The sequence below is a fragment of the Heterocephalus glaber genome, unplaced genomic scaffold (assembly GCF_053883595.1).
Source record: "Heterocephalus glaber isolate CG9 unplaced genomic scaffold, H.glaber_assembly_v1.0 deba00001452, whole genome shotgun sequence".
NCBI classification, from domain to species: domain Eukaryota; kingdom Metazoa; phylum Chordata; class Mammalia; order Rodentia; family Bathyergidae; genus Heterocephalus; species Heterocephalus glaber.
The window spans coordinates 18408006-18432416 of record NW_028258302.1 but is presented as its reverse complement, the minus strand read 5'-3'; the positions used below and the strand labels follow the sequence as shown (position 1 = coordinate 18432416).

The following is a 24411-nucleotide window of genomic DNA, read 5'->3' as shown; positions in this document are numbered from 1 at the left end:
ATCTGCTTAAAAGTGTTATCGCTTTATAAACTCTTCCCCTACCACAAGCAAATTTCTTCAGGCAGGAGCAGTGCCACATGTCTGTAATGCCAGCCACACAGAAGGCTGAGGCAGGAGGATCACAAGTTTGAGACCAGCCTAGGCAACTTAGAGAGACCCTGTCTCAAAATAAAAAGGGGGAATACAGCACAGTGGTACATGCCTATAGTCTCAGCTCTTAGGCAGGATGAGGCAGGAGGATCTTACACTTGAGTTTCACCTGGGCAACTAAGGTGAAGCCTGATCAAAATTTTTAAAAAATTAAAAGGGCTGAGGAGGTAGCTCGGTGGGAGAGCACCCTTGGGTTCAAGTAACCTAGTACTGCAAAAACAGAGAGAGAGAGAGAGAGAGAGAGAGAGAGAGAGAAAGAGGACTGCTGGGGATGTAGCTCAGTGCTCTCTGGGTTCAATAACCAGAAAAAAAAAAAAAAGGATGAAGAGCAAATGAGAAAATGGATGCAAGAAGCATTACAGGTACCTAATAAATAGTAGCTGTTGGGCTGGGGTGCAGCTCAGTGGTAGAGCATTTAGCATGAGGTCCTGGGTTCTATCTCCAGCCACACAAGCCACAACAATAAAAGTAGCTATTATTTTCTTTTATTGCTGCTTGACCTTGAGTAGATCAATTCCTGTAGCTCTAAAATGATTCGGGCTCTTGTGTCATGCATGGTTTTAATTTATACAACAATTTATTTATTATTATCTTCAACTATTTTATAGTTGAAGAAAATGAGACAAAGAGGGATTAAGAAATGTGTCCAAGGCCCGGGGATTTAGCTCAGGGGTTTCGCCACCTGCTGTGTAAGCACAAGGACCCAAGTTCGATTCCCAGTACCAAGAAAAAAAAAGAAATGTGTCCAAATTCTCCTAGGTGGAAATAGGCAGCACTTGGCTTTTAACTGAGGCATCAGGTCCTGAGTTATTTTTCTTTACATTTCTTTTTATTTGGATTGAACCCAGGGCTTCACACCTGCCAGGTGAGTACTCTTCCACTGTGCCACATTCCCTGCCCCAGGCCCTGAGTTCTTAGTGGTCCTGACATTGACACTGTCACACCTGGGCCCCTGGCTCTGGCACATGGTGGGCACTCAGGGGACACTGAGTTGATGGTCTCTACATTGAAATCACCCAAAGATGCACTGGCCAATGATGTTTCATGTTCTTTATTTGATAAGACTCAACACTGTAAGATCTTTAATGAGAACGGAATGTAAAAAAACCTCAGAATGGTAGCTTCTGACAGCTTGGTGGACCCAGTCTTCTTCAGTGGAGTGATCGTGGGTTTTAACCCCAGAACATTAAGATGGTGCTGGGGCACTAGAAGAAGGAAAGGTGCATTGGTTTCCCTGCCCCACCTTCTAGATTTCTCTCCAAATCACTGTCATTGGCACCTCTCTCCTCATGAACAACTGACTGGGAGAGATGTGGTGTAAGGAGCATCCAGGGGAAGAAAATCTCGGGTGTTATTTTCTAATCAGGGTGCTCCAAGGGGAGGAGTCTCCTCTACTTGGCTTCCAAATCTCCTCCAATTCAGGTCATTAACCTTCCCTACCCTCCACTAAGCCTCATACAAATCTCAGGGAGACCACAAAACTTTCTCACAAAACTCTCTTTGAGCCTGGCATCTTTTCTACACAGTCAGTTTCTCACCTGAATCCCGTGGGCCATGTTTCTTCCACCCTAGAGGAACCTTGGAAATAGTACATTAAGGGAAGTCTTCAGTCCTGGCCTCTTTCACACAGTGGCCCAGCTTTGGGTGGCTCAGAAGGTCAGAAGACAGAGAAAACAGCACAGAACAATTGTTGATGGGCACAAGACCCAAGATATCATGAATTAACCCAAGTTTCAGGAACACTGAAAAAGACAATCCCAGTTGGGTTACTGGACACAAAAGCTAGCAAGAGGTACCACCAAATAAAGACTAGGAGGCTTTCCGGAAATGGACAACTTTCTGAAATGCTTGCCGAAAGTCTTCATTGAACACAGTGTAGATGATGGGATTGATGAGGGAATTTAAATAGCCTAACCAGGTGAAGAAGTCAAAGAGGGCCGGGTGGATCCAGCAGGAGTCCCGGCAGAGGGGAAGGACCAGAGAGACCACAAAGAAGGGCAGCCAGCAGATGATAAAGGCCCCCAGAATGATGCCCAGGGTCTTCGTGGCTTTTCTTTCCCGAGCAGTGGAAATCCTTTTGCGTTCTAGGGCACTATCAGCAAGTTTGATCTTGACGTGGTTGAAGAAGAGTGGGGAGCCGGCGTGCGAGTGAACCTCGTGGAGGCTGGGGTTGAGGGAGCAGAGTGAGGAGCCTGCAGAGCCAGTGATGAGGTGCGCGGTGGTGAAGCGCTTCCCAGTCAGGGAGGGTGGATTCAGGATGTGGCTCCGGGCGGCTGAGTAGATGCGGCTGTACAAGATGATGAGCAGGATAGATGGGATGTAGAAGGCCCCACAGGTGGAGTAGATGGTGTAGGATATCTGAGACGTGTTCACCAGACAGTCTGACATCTCCTCCTGAGCTTTGGCCTGTCGCCAGAAGAGCGGTGGGATGGAGATGCAGATAGAGATGACCCAGACTGCAGCGATCATGGCAGCAGCGTGGCCTGCCGTGCGGCGCTTGCTGTACTCCAGGGCATCTGTGATGGCCCAGTACCTGTCCAGGGCAATGACACAGAGATGCAGGATGGAGGCCGTGCAGCAGGTGATGTCGGAAGAAACCCAGATGTCACACAGGATTTGGCCAAAGCTCCAGGTGCGGGTGGTGGTGTATGCAATGCTGATGGGCATGACCAAGATGGAAACCAGGAGGTCGGTGGTGGCCAAGGAGCCAATGAGATAGTTGGCTGGGGTGTGGAGCTTCCGAGTGAGCAAGATGGTGGTCAGGACAAAGGCATTGGAGAGAACAGTGGCCAATGTGATGATGGAAAGGACCACAACAAGGGAGATCTTGAGCACCTGCAGGATTCCTGGGTCCCAAGCCTCTGGGGTTTCTGTGGCATTCAGGGATCTGTTGGAGGCCTCCTGGGGAAGGCCTTCTATTGACTGGTTTGGCGGGGACATGCTAGGTGGCTGTCTCTCCCCAGACTTCCACACACAGGGCTCCTTCTTTCACAGTTGTCCTGGCCACAGAGTAAGGTCATCCCTCTGCTTCATGCTGGTGGGAGCCATGCATCAGAACAGACCATAGACCTCGAGGCTTGGCTATTTAAAGAACTCCAGGGCATCTACCAGCTGGCAGCTACAGGTCTGTCCTAAACCCGATGAATCAGGGACGTATCGCTGTCCTAGAACTTGGCCCAGCAGATGGTCCAGCCCGGCAGACTCATGCTGGGTTTGTTAGGCAGCAGATAACGTATCAGAGAGATGTGGGCAGTGCTCTGGGGTTCTTGCTTTGGGCATTTGGGTTGTGTTCACAGTTTGAGACATGAATGTGTTTCATGAAAACTTCAAAATCTCTCCCATCCCCAAGCAGTGGAGATTCTGGATATCAGTTTGCTGCCAGGGAACTTTTAAAACTAGAGACAAAAAGTATCAGCTGATTCAGAGAAGCAGTTCAGGCAACAGCTCAGCTTTCCCAGGTTCATCTTGAGACATCTTGGGACACTTAACTTTGGTTTCTGTCCCACTGACGGTTTTGAGTCTGAACAGACAAAACATTCCAGTTACCAAGACTTGAAGAATGCATGAGCTGGTAGAAGGCAAAACAAATAGATCACCATCAGTTTACCCAGAGGAGCACGTATTCTGAAGCTCTGGGGTTTAAAGAGAAAAAAAAACAAAAAGTAGAGTTAGATTCCAGAAGGGTGATTCTGAAGGCTAAAATTCTAAGACAGCAGTGTAGTGAAACTGGCCTTCCCCAAAGTGTAGGGAGAACACAGGGGAGGGTGATGCATCCCACCCCCACAATTCCCAGAGGACCAAGTGTCATCACTGTCAAAAGTATAACAGGCTTAGTACACGTACATGAAACCAGCTCTGTCAATTGTGAATCAGAAAGCATCCTTCTATTTATTCAGCAATGGAAATTAAACTAAACAAAACTCCGCACAGGAGGAAACAAAGGCCACCCGAAAAAAAAAAAAAACAACAGACAATCTCTAGCGATTGTGAGGGGTCTTTTCCTCTATCCATTTGAATTTTCCAACTTTCTGAGAGTGAGAATGAATGACTCAAAAAAACACAGCAAAAACACTTTTTTGTTAAGCAAAGAAATTAACTGCAAAAATTTAAATCCCCGAGTATTTTTTGTGGTGGAAGTTAAACTCCAGAAAATACATTCAACTTTCTAAATGGAAACTGGAAATTTGGCCAGACACACAAATACATACATATATCCAGCACCTTGATTCACAAATGCTTTTGTTTGCAAATAATTTGGTTCGCAAACAGAAGCATTTGGCAAAATTTTGTTTTTGTTTTCAAATTCTGCATTGGGTGACAAATAAGACCATGGCCATCTTTCCCACACAAACACAAATTTAGGCCTCTTTTCCAAAATTGTAAAACAAATTAAGTTTGTGAATATATATACGTATTTTTTTTTTTGGTACCGGGGATTGAACTCGGGTCCTTGCGCTTGCAGGGCAGGCGGTGGAACCACTGAGCTAAATCCCCAGCCCTATATATGTATTGTATTTTTTATTAATTCTTTTTGGTATTGAGGATTTAACCTAGGGCCTTTGCCCTAAACTACCTGCTTCTACCTCACCCTCCTTTTCTGACACAGGGTTTCACTAAGTCACCAAATTGTGATCCTCCTGCTTCAGTTTCCCAGTGTTGGTATCATAGGAGTGTGCCACTGTGTCTGGCTCACAAAACAAAAAATCTGGAACACTATTTTTATGTCTCCTTTGTGTGCTTCTGACTTCTGGGTTGAAGTCTGTGGGACAATGGGGTGAGCCTTAGGGCAAGCCAGTGGACAGTCAAGGCAAGGCCATCTCTGGCATGACCCCAGCTCAGTCCATGGAGGCCAGCAGGCAGCCCCTGGGTGCCAGGAATCATTACTATCATAACCCCGTTACCCATAGCTCAGTTCAGGGCTCTGTACAGAAGGTTCAATCTCTCTTTTTCTCTCTCTATGTGTGTGTGTGTGCTATGGGGGATTGGACCCAGAGCCTTCATACTGAGCTGCATCCCCAGCCCTTTTTTGTTTTTTGAGATGGGGTCCCACTAAGTTGCAACGTTGTGTAGGGTGGACTGGAATTTGTGATCTTCCTGCCCCAGCCTCCTCTACATAATCCAGGCTGGCTGTGAATTCACAATCCTCCTGATTATAGGTATGCACCACCACCTCCTGCTTGATCGATTAATTTTTAAACATTAAGAAGTTAACCCTGCAATGTGTTTGTTCTTTCTCACTTCCCAGAATGTGGGTGCCGCATTTAAAAATATATCTGCCTGGGCCAGGGATTTAGCTCAGTGGTTTCGCCACCTGCTGTGCAAGCACAAGGACCTGAATTTGATCCCTGGTACAAAAAAAAAAAAAAAAAAAAAAAAAAAATATATATATATATATATATATATATATATATATATATATATCTGCCTTGGGGCGGGGATTTAGCTCAGTGGTTTCACCGCCTGCTGTGCAAGCACAAGGACCTGAGTTTGATCCCTGGTACCCCCCCCCATATATATATATCTGCCTGGAGAGGGACAAAGCTTCAATTTAAGAAAGCCAGTCCTAAACTACTAACTCCAAAACATATCCCACAGTTTGAAAGAAATTACCATTATAGTATTTTTTGTGGAGCTCTTGCTGTGTCCAGGCCCTGGGGCTTTCAAAGAGTCACCCAATCCATCAAGTGGGCAATATGGCCTCAATTTACAAATGGGCCAAGGATGCTCAGAGAGGTGATGTCACCTGCCTGAAGTCACCCAGCTGGAAGAGCAAGAACTGGGTCAAGAGCCCCTGACATTTCTATGGGCTCCACATTGCTGAAATTCAGGGGAAAAAGCCTCAAGGCACGAGTCTGGGCTGCTGTGGTGACTGGTGACAGTGAGGAACCTCCCTGCCCCCGCTCACCCCATGCTCTACTCTGAAAGCCTCCAGCTGGTTTTCCTCCCACTGTGGTTCACATGGAAAATGTGAAATCAGGTTGAACTGTTTGGAATTTTCTTTCCTCCAGACAGCCCGGGTGAGTGAGGAGCCTTCACTTCCCAGGGAATCGGGTGCTCTTGCCCCACAACTTGGGCCATTCCAGGCATTCCGGTGACCTCATTTCAGCTAAAGGCGTGGGCTCCAGAGGCTGAGAGCCTGGCAGGTAAGCAACCCTTGGTGACATCTTGGGAAGAAGGACGCAGATGAGTGGATGGCCTTGGGCAGGAAGCCTAGGCTGGTTTTTTGCAGGAATCAATAGGATTCTGAAGCTGCCTTACGTCTCCAGCCATACCACCCTGAACACAACCTGATCTCATCCTCTGAAGCTGCCTCCCTCCTTTCCTGTGGCTGTCCTTCCTCATCTGGAACAAGGTTGGGGGGACCGCCCAATCCATTGCCTTTGGAGATACGATCTGTAGCTCTATGAGCAACTGCCTTTCTCTCATCACACTTCAAATAGTAAAATAGAAAATTCAAATAAAAATGACAGATGCCAAGCTGGACATGTTGGTATGTGAGGAGAGGCTGAGGTAGGAGGATCACAAGTTCAAGGCCAGCCTGGGCAATTTAGAAAGAGCTTGTTTCAAAATAGTAAAATAAAATAAAACTAAATTAAATAAAAGATGGGGTGTATGCTGTAGTCATAGAGTGCTTACCTAGCACACACAAGGCCCTGGGTTCCATCCCCAGTGCCACAAAAAAAAGAAAAAGGAAAAGAAAAAAAGAGCCAGGTGTGATGGCACATACTTGTAATCCCAGAACTCTGGGAGGCTGAGGCAGGAGGATCACAAATTGGACCCCAGTCCCCCAGGATGGGCAACTTAGCAAGACCTTAGCAAGACCCTATCTCAAAATAGAAAATAACTCAGTGTGAAGGCCCTAGGTTCAATTCCTAGTACCAAAAAAGAAAAAAGAAAAGATACCGTTTTCACCCAGCAGATAAACAATTTTTAATCTGATTGTATCATGTCATTTAGTAAGAGTGTGGAGTAACAGGAATTGTTACCTACCACAAATAGAGTATCAATTTGAGGAACCCCATTAGCAAACAATTTGGTATTTTCTCATGAACCTAAAGATGTGCGACAACTGCTTCGTAACCCAATGCTTCTACTCCTTGGTGCATGTGATGGAAAAACTTCTGTATGTTCTCCAGCATACGGGATGGCATGGTCCTGGGGACTGGAGTGTGGCTCAGTGATGAGCACTTTCCTGGCACCAAGGTCCTGTGTTGAATCCCCAGCAACACACACCCCCCCCACACACCCCCACCACCCCACCACCCCCACACACAAACACACTGGTTCTGGTTACCCTGATTGTAAAAGCAACCCCAGTTGGAAACCACCCGGGTGCCCACCTATAGCAGAATGGAAGCGTGTGCACCTTCCCACCTTGGAGGGCTGCAGAGAATCAAAATGAGTGAACTAAAGCTATATGCACCCAATGAGGATTCTCAAAACAGGCCTGAGCGCCAAAGTCAAAAACGTGAAAAGAAACAATCTGTTTAGGAAGATAAACATATGTGGCAAAACCGTAAGTAGCAGTAAGGAAGTGATAAATACAAAATTCAGGATATTGGTCCCCCCACCCCACGAAGAAGGAAGTAGCAATGTAATCATGAAAGGTCTTCTTTTTTTTTTTCCTCCCTTTAATGTGGTACTGGAGGCTGACTCTAAGGCCTTCACACTGAGCTACATCCTCAGTCCTTTTTCATTTTTTATTTTAAGACAGGGTCTTACCAAGTTACTAACTTGCCCAGGCTGGTCTGGAACTTGAAATCCTTTGTCCTCAGCCTCTCAGAGTGCTGGTATTACAAGTGTATGTCATGGTACCTGGCATAATCAGAAAGGGTCTTAAAGTTCTTAATGATGTTCTATTTTGTGTTGGGTGTGTGGTGTGAGGGACCACATTCTGCTTCTCCAGCGTGCTAGGCAAGTGCCCTACAACTCAGCTATATCCCTAGACCATATGTTCTATTTTTTTAGGGTAGTGGTGGGTACATGGGTATTATTATTATGCTTTTTTTTCCCTTAAGTTCTTTTATTGTTACATTTTAGGTATACAGTTCGTTTACATTTATCATCGGGTGCTTGTACCTGTACATGATGTATCTTGGTTCTTATTTTTTCCTCATTACCCGTGTGCCCTTCACCCCCTCCATGTTATGCTTTAATCTGTTCACACACACACATGCATATATATTTTATATATATTTATTTGTACCAAATCAAATAAATATATTTGGAGATATAGATAGATAGATAGATAGATATAGATAGATAGATAGATAGATAGATAGATAGATAGATAGATATAGATATATATATGGATATATGTGGGGAATGATGTATTTTAAACAAAGAAAATATGTCTGCAGCTATGGGCAAAAGAGTAGAGCAGAGAAAGAGGCCAAAAAAGAGAGGAAGCAGCTGCTGCCTGGGGAGAGAAGAAGGAGCCTACCTGGCCTCGAGACACTCCTCCCCATCCTTGGCCATTAACGAGTGACCTTGAACCAAGGAAACTTCGTATGGACTCCCTTGGGGCTGGAGTGCAGCTCAGTGGTAGAGCACTTGCCTAGCACATGCATCCAAGGCCCTGGCTTTGATCCCCAACACCATGGGGGGCAAGGATAGGGGAACCCTCGATCTTTTCTCAGCAGAGCCAGTTTTAATGGACACAGCAGGCCCTGAGAAACCATAGGAAGACAAAGGAATTCCCGTTCTTTCCCACCAACAATCCCTGTGGCAGGGTCTGAAGCAGGTCCTTTCACCTCCTGGGACCCCTTCCTCATCTGTAAATCAGGGTAACAACACCTTCCTCCCAGAATTGTCTGGTGAGGCTGGGACAACATTGGCACAGAGGCTGGCACACAGTGGGTGTCCTTTTCATCCCTCTTAACCTAAGCTTCCTACCAGGACTCATTCAGGTTGCAGGAAGATCAGCACCTCTCCTTTCTGAAGGGTCTTTAACTGAGTCATAAAACCCTGCCGGAAACAAAGAGGATGTATGAATTTAATGGGTCCTCAGAAGCTGGCCTTGTCCTTTTAGAGGAAAAAAACAAGGCTCTGTGATAAAAGATTTGTTGCAGTAGAATAAATCCCCCACAGAGGAATTCATGTCTGTTCTCTCTAGAAGCCCGGTGGTATGGATGAGTGAGCCCGGATGGGGAAATCACTCTCACAAATCTTTCCCTTTCACAAGAGGCCCACATAGCTGCTATTTCATTTCATTCTCTTCTGCACAGACCTCCTACAGCCTCGGTTTTCTCCCCCGGAGAGTCAAGGTATCAAGTATGCAAGTATATGTATGTTATCAACTTTAACATATGTGATGAAGACTGACTTCACAGGGGTAAGTGTGTGGTGTGTATGCATGTGTGTGTGTGCCTGCATCTCTCTCTGTATATATATATATATTTTTTTTTACATAGATGCAAATTTTGAACCCTAATCAGTATCTTCTGTGTGCCTGTGTGTGTGTGTACGTGTGAGTGTGGTCATGAGGACATGGGGATGGAACCCAGGGCCTCACACATGCTAGGCAAGAGCTCTGCCACCGAGCTACACCCCTTTTTTAATTTTATTTTGAGGTAGAGTCTTGCTAAATTGCCCAGGCTGTGCAATCCTCCTGCCTCAGCCTCCTAAGTAGCCGGGATTATGGCTGTGCCCCACTACATTCAACTGCTAATCAGTATCTTGAGATGCAAATAAATCAGTCATGCACCTCAGTTTCTCTAACTTAAAAAATTGGAAAAGGTAGCAAATAAAAAATAGACAAATTTGTAACCTAGCGCTTTCACTCCTCCACAACAAACACATGCATAGAAAGCTGGGTGTGGTGGCTCACACCTGTAATCCCGGCTACTCTGAGGACTGAAGCAGGAGAATCACACATTCAAACTCAGCCAGGGCAACTTGGTGAGACCTTGTCTTAAAATAAAAAAATAAAAAGATCTGGGAGTGTAGCACTGGCCTAAGACCCACAAGGCCCTGGGTTCCATCCCCAGCACCACAAAAAACCAACCAAAGAACAATGCCTGTATGTCTACCAAAAGATACACGCAACCCAAGAACTGTCCACGGCAGCACTATTTGTAACAACCCCAGACTAGAAATTATCCCAACAAACGTCAACAGGATGAGTAAATAACTGTCTCACTCATTCCTACGGAATACTGTCCGTCAGAGAATGAGCTGCAGATGCACACAACCACAGGGATGAATCTTACAGAGAACCAAGCAGAAGTGAACACGTGTGATCACACTCTGCAAAGTTCACCAACAGGCAAAACTGGCCCCCGCTGCTGAAGTCAGGCTAGAGTGTGACCCTTGGGGGGCTGGCTGCAGGCAGCAGGAGGGCTTCTGGGAGCAGGGTACACTTTGTCTTTTGAGCTGCATGTGCTCATGTGTGCTTGTGTCCTGGGCACTTATGCTTTTGGAATCACTTCATCTTCCCCCAACTGCAAAGCAGTGGGTAAGTGCCCAAGTGCCTAAGAGCCTTAGGCACCAATCCCATGGGTCATAGGTCAACCTTGGACTCATGATTGAACCTTTTTTCTTCCCACGGAAAATGGGGGCAGCAGCAGCCCCAACTTCATACAGCTGTTCTGCTTTAATGGGCTGGGTAGAAAGAGCCAGGTGAACACTAAATGTCCCATACATCATACTTCAAGTGATCCCCTCTTGTCTGCAGTTTGTTGTCCATGGTTTCAGCTACTCAGTCAACTGTGGCCTGAAAATATTAATGGAAAGTTCCAAAAATAAATGATGGACAAGTTTTAAATGGTGCACTGTTCTGAGCAGTGTGATAAAATCTTGTTCCACCCTATTCTGTCCTGCCCAGGATGTGAATCATCCCTGTATCCAGTGTTTCAATGCTCTATCTATACACACACTACCACCCATTAGTCACTTGGCAGCTTCTTGGTTATCAGATCAACCGACCTAGGGTCGCAGTGTTTGTGTTGAGGTCACCCTTAGATAGTAGAAGCTTCAGGTGACAACAGGCCTACATCATCCACCTCACTTCATCTCATCCCTTAGGCACTGTACCACATCACATCAACACAAGGAGAAAAAGGTTGAGCACAAGGCAATAAGATATTGAGGTGGGATCACATTCACACATCTCTATTTTTCTTGTGGTGCTAGGGGTGAAATTCAGGGCCTCACTCCTGCTAGCAAATGCTCTATCACCAAGGCACATCCCCAGTCCTCATAACTTTTATTGCAGTATGTTGTGATAATTATTCTACTTTATTATTATTGTTAATCTCTTTATTTAGTTTATAAAGTTTATCATAGTTATAAGAAAAAATATAGTGAAAAGTGTGGTGGTGCACATTTGTAATCCCAGCACTCAGGAGGACGAGGCAGGAGGATCACATGTTTGAGGTTCAAGGCCAGACTGCGTTACATGGTGAGTTCAAGGCCAATATGGACCACAGAACAAGACCCTGTGAAGAAGAAGCAGGAGGAGAAGGAGGGGATGGAGGAGGAGGAGGAAGTGGAAGAGGAAGAGGAAGGAGAAGGAGAAGAAGAGGAAGAGGAGGAGGAGGGAGAGGAGGGGAGGAAGAATAAAAAAAAGAAAAGAAAAGAAAAACCATAGCATATATAGGGTTCAGTACTATCTGCATTTTCAGGTATCTCCATAGGTCTTGGAATATCCCCACTATTCCTCGCTGGAAAATGTGATTTTCTTCTAACCCAATCCCACTAGCTGAAATTGTTGATGCTCAGAGAGGTGGGTGACTTGCCCAAGATCCCATGGCAAGCTCAGCATCCCACAGTGCTTCTTTTATGCTATGCTGCTCCACCTTCCCTATGAAAAGGAGTGTTTTTATGTCCCTTGATTTTGGTTTCAATGTGGACTAGCTATGGGCAACAACATGGGGCACAGGTGACAGTCAGCCAGCTCCCAAATTATTTCCAGAGGCTGTGTATTTTTTCACCTGTGCTCTGCCACTGCCATCAGAAGAACATGGCTGGGCCAGCCTACAGATCCCTAAAGGAGGAGACCAAGACACAGGACCAAGGCACAGGGGTGCTCCACTAAGCTGCCCCGGCACAAACCAGCCTTGAGCTGAGCCCATTGGCTGACGGCAGATCATGTATGAGCCCAGCCAAGATCAGCAGAAATGCCCAGCCACATTCAGATTAAATCAGCCAGCCTTCAAACCCATGAGTTGTAGTAATAAATGTTTGTTGTCCTAAACCACTGCGTTTAAGGGTGGCTTGTTATGTGGCAATAGCTGACTGATACAGTCCCTTCATTTACTGAGTTACTATGGTCTGTCAGTTCTCCTGCCTAAACGTAACTCTGCCTTGGCTCTTTGGTTCCCCGACCCATGCTGTTGCTATCCTGTTTCAGGAAGTGAAGCCTTCTTCCCTGCCTGAATGGCCTCCCAGCCTTCATGCCTGCCCCACTCCATTCTCTTACCAAATCACACCCAGAATCTTCCTTCTGGCTGACCATCTCCAGGGCTCCCATTTCACCTTCACAGCTTGATGGAAGAGTCCCTATATAAACTGGCTTCTCCTTCCAGCTCTAGCATCTCCTGACAGCACAGATCTGCCTGTTTCTCTGCTAGGGCTACTTCCTGCTCCAATCCTTTGTCCCTACTGGGTCCTCTGCCTGAAAAATGTTCTCTATTCAGCCCTCTGGCTGCCTAACTCCAAATCACCCTCAGGACCAGGCACTGGCATCTCCCCAGGAAGCCTTCCTTAACCTTCTCATGCCCAGTTTGGCTCTGGCCCCCCCTCCTGAGTGCCCACAACCATTGCTCTCACCATGCTAGACTGTCTCTGTCACCTGACCACAGGCCCCTTGAATTCAGGGGGCACACCTTATTCATCCTTACAGTCCTGACACCTGGCCCAGAGCAAGAGATCAATAAATGTTTATGACAAGCTCCACGTTATGGTTTGTGTCTAGATGTCTTCCCAAAGCCTTAAGAGGTCATAGGTGGCTTTTTCAGAAGTGGCTGAATTTAGAGTGTGTGATGCTGGGATTAAGGGCGTGTGATTACTAAACCAGTACACTGATTGGTTTGGCACCACCCTAATCCTCCCATAGTCTGAATAAGATAAAAGGGGCAGAAAGATGCTATTAAGGTTCTCTTGTTGCTTGCTCCCTTCGGTCTGCCATGAACTGTTGCTCCTCTGCCATGTTACCCTGCCTTGGAGCCAGCCAATCATGGACTGAAAACTCTACAAACTGTGAGTTAAGTAAACCTTTCCCTCTTTAACTTTGGGTGTTGGGTATTTTGACTCAGCAATGAGAGAAAAGTAACTTAAACACTCCATGAACTGATGAAGGATGGCTCTGAGAACAGAGAGCTGCCCCGAGAGCCAGGGATCCTGGGCTTTCACTTGGCTCTGCCACTAATTCTCTGTGTGATCTTGGTAAGTCAGTTCCTCCTTTGGGCCTTTGACAATGAGAATGTTGGACCAAATCAGAGATTCTCCTGGTAAGCATCAGAATCACTTAGGGGAGCTTTAAAAATACAAATCTATTTAAAAATACAAAACCAAACAAAATCCACAGATATCTAGGCCTCCCCTACACCACCAGGGAGTAGGGCCCAAGCATTATAATTATTTTAAATTCCTCAAGTGTTGTGGTTGCAGGCAGAACAGAAAGCCACCGGCCTGCATGCTGTCCAGTCTTCTTCCCCATTGACCATCTGGTTATTGCTAGAGAATCCGACTCACACAGGTAGACCAGTTTTCAACCTCTGCATTGGTTAGGGAAGCATGTGAGCCCAACTACTTCCTACTTTCAGCTCTGCACTGGGTAGTTATAAGCCTTCAACAGACAAGAGACTCCGTGAACAAACAAACCTACCACCCAAGGCAAGAGCCTTTGCAGTTGACCTCCCTGGATTCCCCCCATCCATGTGGGAAAGTGGGAAATGTTGTTTTAAACTCTCACCATTTTCCCCTAGTACTACTTCATGGGGCAGAATAAGTATGCCCATTTAACCAATGAAGAAATGGAGATCAGAGAGGAAAAATGAACAGCTCAAGGCCACACATGGCACAGCTGGGATTGACAGCCACACCTGAGAAACTCCAGAACAGCCATTACTCATCACTATCAGCACTGAACACTTGAAATGTAGCCACTGAGATGTGCTGTAAGTGTAAAGCTGAGTGTGATGGCACACACCTGTAATCTTTCCACTCCAGGAGGCTGAGGCAGGAGGATCACAAATCCAAGTCAGCCTGGACAACTTAATGAGCTGGTGAGATTGTGTATCAAAATAAATTAAAAAAGGAATTGGGGATGTAGCTCAGTGTGAAAGCCCTGTCTTCAATCCCCAGTACCAAAACCCCAAAACCCACATTGGATTTCAAAGACAATCCAAAAAAGGATGTAAAATACCTTAATAAAATTTTATATGTAAAAAAAAAGTTTATATGTTACATCTTGAAATGACACTATTTTGGATATACTGGGTTAAGAAAATATGTGATTAAAATTAATTTCACTTTAACATGGTTATTCCTAAATTTTCTAAATCTAAAAAGCACATTTGTCAATTGCATTTTATATTCTATTCATAACGTGTTTTATCATCTATCCATTCATCCATCTATCTCTCTCTCTCTATATTTTTCACCATGCTTGGGGATGAGATCCAGGGCCTCTGGCCCTGGTCTCCCTCCCTAGCTCTGGTTTATAGTCTATCAGCAGTGCTGCCTTAGAACCAAAGGTTCCCAACAGGGGTGATATCGCCCCCTAGGGGTCACTTTGGGAACTCTGTATTTCCTTGGAGGGGAGAGGGACAATACAAAGAGCGGGGGCGGGGGGCAGTGCTGGAAGAGCAGCGGCAGTAAAGTCATGGCTAATATTTATTGAGAGGTTACACCCAGGCGCTGTTTCATGCTTCTCCCATATTAACTCATTAAGTCGAGCCACAATCCTCTGAAGTCGTCCTGTTATTATTTTTCCCATTTCCCAGGGGAGGACACTAAGGCTCAGAGGAATGTCTCGCCTTAAGGGCACAGGGCTAGGGCTCTGGGGATTTAGGGCTGGAATCTGGGCTTGCACAACTCCAGCTGCACCACTCATAAAGGTGCTGGGGAGGTCAGTTCCGCCCCCTTCTTCCCACAAATAGTTACCCCGCGCGTGTATGCACATATTCAGGAGATCTTTCCAGGGCACCTCTGAGCCCCGTCACTCTCATCTCTCTGTCGGGCCTACTGATGGGCAGGCACTGGGCCCAGGCCAAAGGAGAGGTGGGAAGTGGCGACTGCAGCATGTTCCACACTTGGCTGTGCACATGAATTACCTGGGGTTCTTGAGAAAATGCAGATCCTGCCAGCCAGAGCAGGACCTGAGATCCCGCGTGTGTCTGTGCAGCCTCAAGGACCACAGGAGGGGTGTGCATGCAGGTTAGCACCCCTGACCGCTGTGGGCTGTAGGAAGGGTCTCCGTGTCCGAGTGGGAAGGGCACTGAGGAGACATCTAGTCCAACTCCCTCAAGGTTCTGACAAGGACATGGGCTCAGAGAGGGTAAGACCTTGCTCAAAGTCACAGTGAGTTCCAGGCAGAGGCCAAGACTCCACCTCCCCCCAGGGCTCCTTGCACCTCGCCTGCAGGAACTTGAGATAAAGGATGGGAGTGTTCAGAGGCTCTTATGCCTGGACATGCCTAGGCTTTTGGCATTTTCAAGTCCCCTCACCCTCTCCGGTCTGAGTTTCCACAGCAGGGAAGAAATTGTGGGAGTCACCTGGTAGGTGGACCATGCTCTGTCTCAAGAAGCCTGTGGACCTGCATCCCGTGGCCCCTGGTTCCTCTCTCCACCCCGAGAGGTTGCACATCTCAATCCCCAGAGTGCACTTGAGTTGATGGAGTGAAACCATGGTCAGGACAGAAGAGAAACTGTCTTCTACAGACTGGATAAACAAGGTACTAACAATAGGAATTCATTTCCTAGAAATGAGGCACTGAATTTGTTAGTGTTTACAGGATCCAACCCACTATTCACCATCTGTTTTCCCTGCTGGGAGGCTCAGAGCGGCAGTGATTAGAAGTATGTACAAGTTTTGGAGTTAGGTAGACATCTTGCTTCCCAGCTCCATTTATTAGCTCTGTGACTTTGGGTAAGTCACTCAACCTCTCTGAGTCTGTTTCCTCATCCATTCAATAACTACCATACAATAAAGCCTATTATGTGTTGGCATGAGCACTGCAGAGGTAACACTGGTCTCAGGAAGACTTACTAGGGAAGCCTTGGGGAAACACTCCCGGTACGCAGGACCACAGATGTGACAAGGATGACAGTGAAGTGTGCAGGGAGCTGTGAGCAAGTAGGGCCTATAAACTGTGGCAACCCTGAGATCCCACTCTGGGAGTGGGTTTGCAGCTGAGCATAAAAGGACAAACAGAATCAGCAAGTGAGGAGAAGCTGGGGTCAGTGATACCCATGCCCCACAAAGAGCTTGGAGAAACCTTACCTAGAATCCATCCCATGTCCTTTTCCATTGCCTGTTGCATGCCTACCTAGAGGCCACACAGTCTAGCTCTTTTCTCCAGCCCGCTACTTCTCCTGGACTCAGCAAAAGACCCTACCCCCATCCACCTCTTGGCAGAGACCTGTTCTTACAAAAGCCCAGTGGTTCTCTCACTTGTCTGAGATAGTGCAGGTTATCCTCTTGTTGTGGTTTATATCTAGATGTCCCTCCAAAGCCCCATGCACTCAGATGGGGTTTGGGGAGGTGGTTGGATCATGCGGGCATGAGACTCATTGGTGGATTAGTCCACTCATGAGTTTCAAGCTGAATGTGGTGTTGGGAGGTGAAGCCTGGTCAGAGGTGGTGGGCCACTGGGGGTGTGGCCTGGGAGGGTCTCTCTCCCCCCATCTCTCTTGATCTTTCTCTCTGTGTCCCACCACCTTGCCATGAGCTCTTTCTCCTCTGTGATGCCCCTCTGCCAGGCCGCCCTGCCTTGGAGCCAGCCTACTACAGACTGAAACCGCTACAAACTGTGAGCTGAAATAAATCTTTTCTCCTTTAATTTGTGGGTATCAGGTATTGTGTCTCAGCAACGAGACAGTAACTAAGTAACTAAAACACTCCTCTATGCAGTATGCCTTTCTTTGCAACTCCTCTACCTTTTCTGGAGGGTCCCTCCTTCCTCTCTGTCCTATCGGGCCTCTTATGTGGGCATCACACTGGACTCCCCTGGACTGGGCTCAGGGCCAGCCTGTCTCTCTGCCAGGCTTGATTTTCAGAAAGACCCAGTGTCCCTCTCCTATCTATCCATCCAACTCCTCTTCACCCTCAGGACCATGTTCAACAGTCTCCACTTCACTGAAGCTTGTCTTGCTCTCTCCACCCCAGAAGGGCCAGCTTCTCTCCTCCATGCCAACCCAGTATGATTCATTTATGAGCCACACATACATCTCACACCATCCACTGTCCAGTGTCTAGGGATCTCTCTCCCCCAAAAGGTGGTATGTTTCTGGAGCAAGAACCTAGTTTTGTTCATAGCTGAATATTTTGGACTTCATACTTAATGAATGCTTAATAAAGATTTACTCAAAGAATGAATGAAAGAAGAATAGTGACTATTTTACTTTTCTTTGATGTTCCCTCTCTGTAATGAAATGCACTTTGGTTATCCCTCCTAGATATCCCACAGGAGTCCCAAGCTCAGTCACGCCACCATCTTTCCCACCCACATCGGCCCCTCTCACAGTCTCTTTCTTGAGGCATTATCCGGCTCTTCCTCACCCAGGCCCCAAATATTTGATGCATATTTCTTTCTTTCTTTTCTGCAGTGCTGGGGATGGAGCCCAGGACCTCACAAATGCTAGGCAAATGCTCTACTCTTGCCTTATCCCAGCCCAGCCCCAGATTTTGGAGTTCCCTCTCCCATTCTGCCCCAGCCCTTAACTAATTATTTCATTAAAAGAATGAGGAAGCTGAGACTCATACAAGTCACTGGCAGGAGCCTTGGTCTTAACAGTCCAGACTTCTCCTTCCCTTACAGATTCTGGGACATTTATGTCTTAGTTCAGGCTGTTTCTTCTACCCAGAAGAACAATTTTTCCCATTTTCCTTCACATATAGAAGCCCCTTCCTCCAGGAAGCCTTTCTTGGTCCACTGGAACAAATCCCTCCTCTTTATTCCCTGACTTGACCCCAGGTTGGTTTGTGCCTTTTACTGGCTGTGGACAGAAGCTCAGAGATTTACCTATTTCCTGCCCACTCCTGTGCTCTGAGCATTTTCAGTCAATCTAAAATAATTCCTCTCTTAATGCTCAAATAGGACCTAGAGAAATAACTGCATTTGAGCTTGGAGTGTAGCTCAGTGGGAGAGTGTTTGCTTTGCATGCATGACACCTTGTTTGATTCCCCAGTACTGCAAAAGATGATAATAAAATAAACAACAGCCTTCCTTCTCCCTTATTTATAATCTTCCAATGGCTCTCACTGCAATCAGAATAAAATCCAAAACCCTGGGCCAGGGATTTAGCTCAGTGGTTCTGGCACCTGCCTCACAAGCTCAAGAACCCAAGTTCAATCCCTGGACCAAAAAAAAAAAAAAAAAAAAAAAAAAATCCAAAACCCTCACCATGGCTTACAAGGCCCTACATGGTATTTCCCCACCCCTGCCACCTCTTCGTCCTCAACTTCTACCAGCTGCCCACTTAAATGACCCAAGTTGAATAGCCAACATAAAGTAGCTCTCATCATTTACCATGTCACCCTGATTTGTGCTCATTTTAGCTCTTAACCTTATCTGGTGTTTTCCACTTGGATGTTTATTGTTTGTCTCTTCACCCCCCCCCCATACACAAACACTGATAACACATAGCTTCTGTCTAGCTCCTCACTATATCCCCAGGGCCTGAACAGTGCTTGGCTGACAATAAATGGATGGGCCGCCAGTCCCAGGAGTAATCTGGGCTGGAGACATAAATTGGAGTCACGTGATAGAGGTGGTGACTAAAGCCAGGGGAGTGGGTGTGATCACCCAGGGAGAGGGTCTACTACAAGGGGGGGGGCGGCGCACAGCAGAGCATCTAATAGCAGTAGGAAGGAGGATGCACCTGCAAAAACAACAGAGAAGATGAAGGAAAAACATCAAGTGTTAAGTCATGGGAGCCAAGAGAAGAGTGTCTGGAGGGAAGGCAAAGTCAACAGTGTAGGCTGCTGAGGGAAATTTCAAGCTGGCCTTGGGCAGACACCTGCACTCATGGGCCTCAGGTGGGAACTGTTTGTGCCGTGAGAGGGACCACTCGGGTCTGGATCTGCAAGCTCTAAGAATCTGTTATTTCTGTTCATATTCACATCACCACGCCAAAAAGAACAGTCACCCATCTGTCGCCTAGGAGAGAAGGGACACGGAGTGGCCTCTCCCTCATTACTTATCCACTGGGCAGCCGACCAGCTCTCAGGCAGCCCCTCTGTATATATGGCCCTATACCAGCTGGGGACCAGTGGAGGCCCCAGGTCCTGCCACCCATGTCCAGCTGGCCTTGTCCCCAACCTCCAACAGCCCCCTCCAGCTCCTGGCATCCTGGATACCTCCATGACAAAGCCCACCTCCTTCTACTCATAGGCTCAAAGGCTGAAGAAGACCCAGCTACTTAAAGGGCCTTACTTGCTGCTGTGATAAAGGGTCCCTCAATATCCTTGCAAGGAGGGGTGAGACCACAGCCAGGGTGGTCCAGAGCAAAACACAGAAAAAAAAAAAATCCAAAACCCTCACCATGGCTTACAAGGCCCTACATGGTATTTCCCCACAATGTATGCCCCACTGGAAAACCCTGGAAGGTGATTCCAAGGGAGAGATCAGATGTGTTGCTCCTAGTAATCAGATCAGTGATGGCCACCAAGGACTGAGCTCTCCTCTGGGGCCAGCTCATGCCGAGCACTGATCCCATGTGAGGTACACAGCAAACTTGTGGGGTAGAAGGTGTTATCCTTTCATATGGGAGGAAGTCAAGGCTCAGAGAGGTTGAGGTATTGCCAGAAATCACATAGGCAGTTAAGTAGCCATGGCCAGTTGGCTAAGACAGCCAGACAGTCTTAACAATGATCCTTGAACTTCCCCAGACCTAGTGAAGCAGGGGATTTTTTTTTTTTTTTTTTGTACCGGGGATCGAACTCGGGTCCTTGCGCTTGTGCAGCAGGCGGGAAAACCACTGAGCTAAATCCCCGGCCCCGAGGCAGAGGATTTTAGTCTTATAGTCTCCTACAACCACTGTGACCTTGGGCAAGATTTATTCTTCACTCTCCCCAACTGCAATAAAGCAGATGTCTTAATACCCTTCCAGTTCCAAAATTATGCGATGAACTAGGATTTGAACAGAACTTTACAATTTTTTAAAAGGCATCCATCGGACATCTCATTCACTCTTATGAATCCAAAGGCAGAAGTAACCCCTCTGTTTGGTAGGTGTGCACATCGAGGCTCGGAGAGATGTAGTGACCTGCCCAAGGTCACAAGCAAGGCAGGGAAGCTGGAGCTCCACACTGGACTCTCAAGTCCGCTCCAGAAAGGGCGTCCCTGCGGCGGCGCCGAACCCAGACCTGGCCGGCAGGGGGCAGCGACAGGCTTCCCTCGGCCGCGAGGGAGCCATCTGGGGGCGTTGCAGCCCTGGCCGGGGGTCGAATCTTCCTCCCTCCCACCTCTTGCTGGGGCGCAGGGCACCCAGAACACGCGCCCGGGACCCGCAGCAGTCCCCGGGGACTGTCTCGGATCACCCCCTCAGTCCCAAGGCTCCTCTCGGGCTGGGCTGGTCTCCCGGGACCCCGAGCCCGTCGCTCCCTTCCAGTCCGAAGGCGCAGAAAAGCAGGACGCCCGGGTCACCGAGGCCAGGTGAGGGGCGCCCCCGCCCCGCGCCTTCAGTCCTGGCCCGTCTCCGCCGAGTGAGGTCGCGACGCGCCCCCTCCCCGGGCGGCACGCGGCTCCGAGCGCTTACCCGCTTCCCGGTGGGCAGGTGCGAACAGACGCCCGGCTGGCACCCACGATCCACCTTTCTGGCCTCCGATCCTGCTTCCTGGTCTCCACCGCGACCCCCGCGAGCTCCGGGAGCCGCTGCCCCGGGGACTCTGCCGGCCGCGCTTCGCTGTCCCACCTCCCGACGCTCCCAGCACCCTGCGGCTCGCGCTCCGCTCCCGCCTGCCCGCCGCTGCTCCGCGCTCCCCTCTCCAGCTCCTCCCTTCCAGGCTCGCTCCCCACTCGGAGGGCCCCCACCCCCACCCCGCCCTCCAGGAAGGAGCTCGGCCTTTCCACCCCGGTGCGGCTGGCCTGGGAGCTCCAAGCCCCCGCCCCAACCCCAGAGAAGCAGATGGAGGAGGTCCCCACCTGTAGGAGGACTGTGAGCTGGGTCGAGGGCAGGGTGTGCCTGGAGACCCCATCCATCCATGTCCTCTGTGTTCACTGCAAATTGATTTTTTTCTTCATTTAGTGGATATTTATCGATGTCGCTTGGGTCGGTGTGTCCTACCTAAGCCCTCGGGATAAAGAGTGACCAAAACAGACGTGGACCCCGGAGCCTACATTATATTGAAGCAGAGGCAATGTACTTAATAAGTAAACCGTGTAAAGTATAGAGATACATAGATGGTAGAGAAGGAAATAAAGCAGGGGAAGAAGAGAGTGAGGTGGGTCTCTGACTGGCGGCCAGGGGAGGGTACACTGGGAAAGGAGGCTTGAGCTCAGATAGGAGGGGAGGGAGCGACAGTCCCCATCTAGAGGTAGACAATGTCCAGCCAGCTCCTGAGGGTGGCCTCCCTGTGGGGTCAGCGGATTCTGAAGTCCAGCCCCCCTACCAGGGTTCCAGCAGGGATTGGGGGTGCTGAGATGAAAGAGCCAGCTGAGAGAGAGGACTTCGGCTCAAAGACAGAAACAGCAAGAAACTTCCAGTGAAGAGGCCCCTGGATGGGTCTTGGGTCCATGTTCTATGAGCTCCAGCAGAATTAGGCTTCTGTGTCCTTGGTGGGGTTTTGTCTACTTGGGCTTTGTGTATCTTGAAGCCTTGTTTTTTAGGAGCATCCACCATTAGATTATGTCTTCTGATGAAGTGACCCAGTGTCCCTTGTAATGTTCTGTCTTGAGGTCTTAGCTGGGGGAGGGAGAGGCCAAAGTGTGCACTGGTACCCACTCAGTTTGACATCTGGCTCACCAAAATCTCGGAAGCCCGTCCACACTCTTTCAGTGTCATCCTGTGTCCTTCCGTTGGCACAAAATTTTCTACCCACCTGACCTTCCCCTCCTTCCTCCACATCCCACCTCCAGTTTACCATTTGATGATTGGCCTGGAGCCTCCATTGCTCTCAATCTCTCTGTTTTTTGGAAGGCTGTGATCAATGATCATTAATAATGCAAAAGTTCTTTTTGTCTTAGTGCAGATCCCAGGCAAATAAATCACTGGCAAATAGTCAGGAGTTATCAGCAACCACACCTCAGCCTTCTCTACTCTACTCAGGCCTGGGCTCTTTTCCCACATAGAAAATAAGAAGATTGAACCATGGCAAATGTAGGTAGGTCCCAAAATAGCCACTGCAGCTGATGCCCTCAGGTGAACTGTCACAGAGGAGCAAAGGGGCCTGGTTATACAGCCCAGCACTGTGGCTGCAACCAGGGTTCTAATCTGAGATCTTCCTGTTGAATAGTTCATATGGCAGAGTAGATACAGACACATCCTGGGCATTTGTCCTTTAGGAAAAGATTCTGACACCCCAGAAGCAGCCCTGGTGATGAGCAAGGGAGGGGCAGGAGAGGGGCAAACCTCATGTCAGCTAACAATGTGTAAGGGTAAAAGGAGCCAAGATGGTAAATAACATGGGAGAGTTAGGTGATGGAAAAGGCTGGGCCTGCTGAGGGCATTCACTTCAGCATCTCAGCCTCTAACCTGGGCGGGCCATGCAAGTGTGGAGCACAGTCCCCGTCCCTGGGGAACTCACAGTCCACAGGAGGAAACCACGAAAAACTCAGCACAGCACAGGTGCGGAGGAACAGGAAAGACACACCCCAGCTATGGACACTGGGAAGGGCCAGCCCTGTGCTGAGCCTTGAGAAGGGAAGCGTAAGTAGGAAACAGCTAAGAAAGGGCAGGAGAAGCAGAGGAGTCCCCTGGTAGGAGGAGCTTGTGCAGAAGCGGGAGGCTAAAGAAAAAATTCAGGAATGGACACTGAAGGTCTTTAGATGGGGCTGGAGGGGGAGGAAGGGCCAGTTTATGAAGAGCCTTGAAAGCCAGATAAAAAGGGGCCAGGGAAGGGGCTGAGCAAGGGGACGAATGCCATGTTTGGACCAGGCAGACTGGCCGTTCCTGGTGCCCCGAACTCTGATAGCTATGTGGGCATCACCAGCAAGACCAGTGAAGTCCCTATCATTGCCACCACTATAAAAGATCAAAAACGTGGGGCAGTTCAATCCCCGGTACCAAAAAAAACACTTGGGGCAATTTCTGATCAGCTTCCTGTCCCCTTGGGCAACCTGCGTGACTAACTTCCTGAAACAGACTCCTAACCACACAGCTCCCCCTGCCTAAAGACCTTGGCACCTCTTGCTCCTCCCTGCTGCCTCCGGAGAGGTCCCAACTCTCCCTTTCCTGGCATTCCAGAATCCTCCCAATCCATTCCCACCCAGCATTCATAGCCACCTGGCTATGTTATTCTTTCACCTGGAAAGCTCTTGTCCATAGGGACTCGTCCCTCAAAGTTCAACTCAGGATCCCTTTCCTTCTTCGCATGGAAGTGTGGTTTTCTCCTGAGAAGTGGAAGCATAGTGGGGGTTAAAAGTACAGGCTCAGCAGTTGGGCTGGGTTTGACTTTTGATTTTGCTCAGTGGCTTTGCAACTCTGGACAAGTTATCTTGGGTCTGGGAGACTCAGTTTGCTCATCTGTAGAATGATCACAATGAACATTACTTACCACAAAGGGTTATGATGAAGGCCAAATTGAAATCGCACTGTAGCTGGGACACATGTAGGACACACACAGTCCAGTGCCTGGCATACAGCAAGCCCCATGGCTGTCTCTTGTTACTGTAATTGTAATTAGATACCCACTTTCCACTTTTAGTTTGTGTCCATCTCTCCCCAAATGATGAGTTTCAGGGGGAGAGGGTTCTGACTTATTCACCTAGATTTGCCCCATGCCTAACCCTGGGGTTCATAGACTATAAGCATTCAACCAAAGACTGATGGATGAGTGGGCAGATGGATAAATGAATGGAAGAAGCCAGCCAGCCACAACTACTCCCTCTGCTCAGAGGTGGGAGCTGGGCTTGTCCTTTTCTGAAGAGTGGTGAGT

At 48.1% G+C, this 24411-nt stretch overlaps 1 protein-coding gene across 1 annotated transcript; it reads right to left on the bottom strand.

The window, feature by feature from the left end:
* Positions 1-1185: 1185 nt before the first annotated feature.
* Htr1d (5-hydroxytryptamine receptor 1D) lies at positions 1186-21280 on the bottom strand. Its single transcript, XM_004850546.3, has 2 exons — positions 21075-21280; positions 1186-3782 (listed from the first exon to the last, which is right to left on the bottom strand). Exon 2 carries the CDS (start codon positions 3088-3090, stop codon positions 1960-1962), a length of 1131 nt encoding a protein of 376 aa, XP_004850603.1. The 5' UTR covers positions 3091-3782; positions 21075-21280; the 3' UTR covers positions 1186-1959.
* Between the last annotated feature and the right edge of the window lie 3131 nt (positions 21281-24411).

Coding starts and splice junctions, on each gene's coding strand:
- Htr1d (XM_004850546.3), bottom strand. CDS start 3,090: ATGTCCCCGCCAAACCAGTCAATAGAAGGCCTTCCCCAGGAGGCCTCC.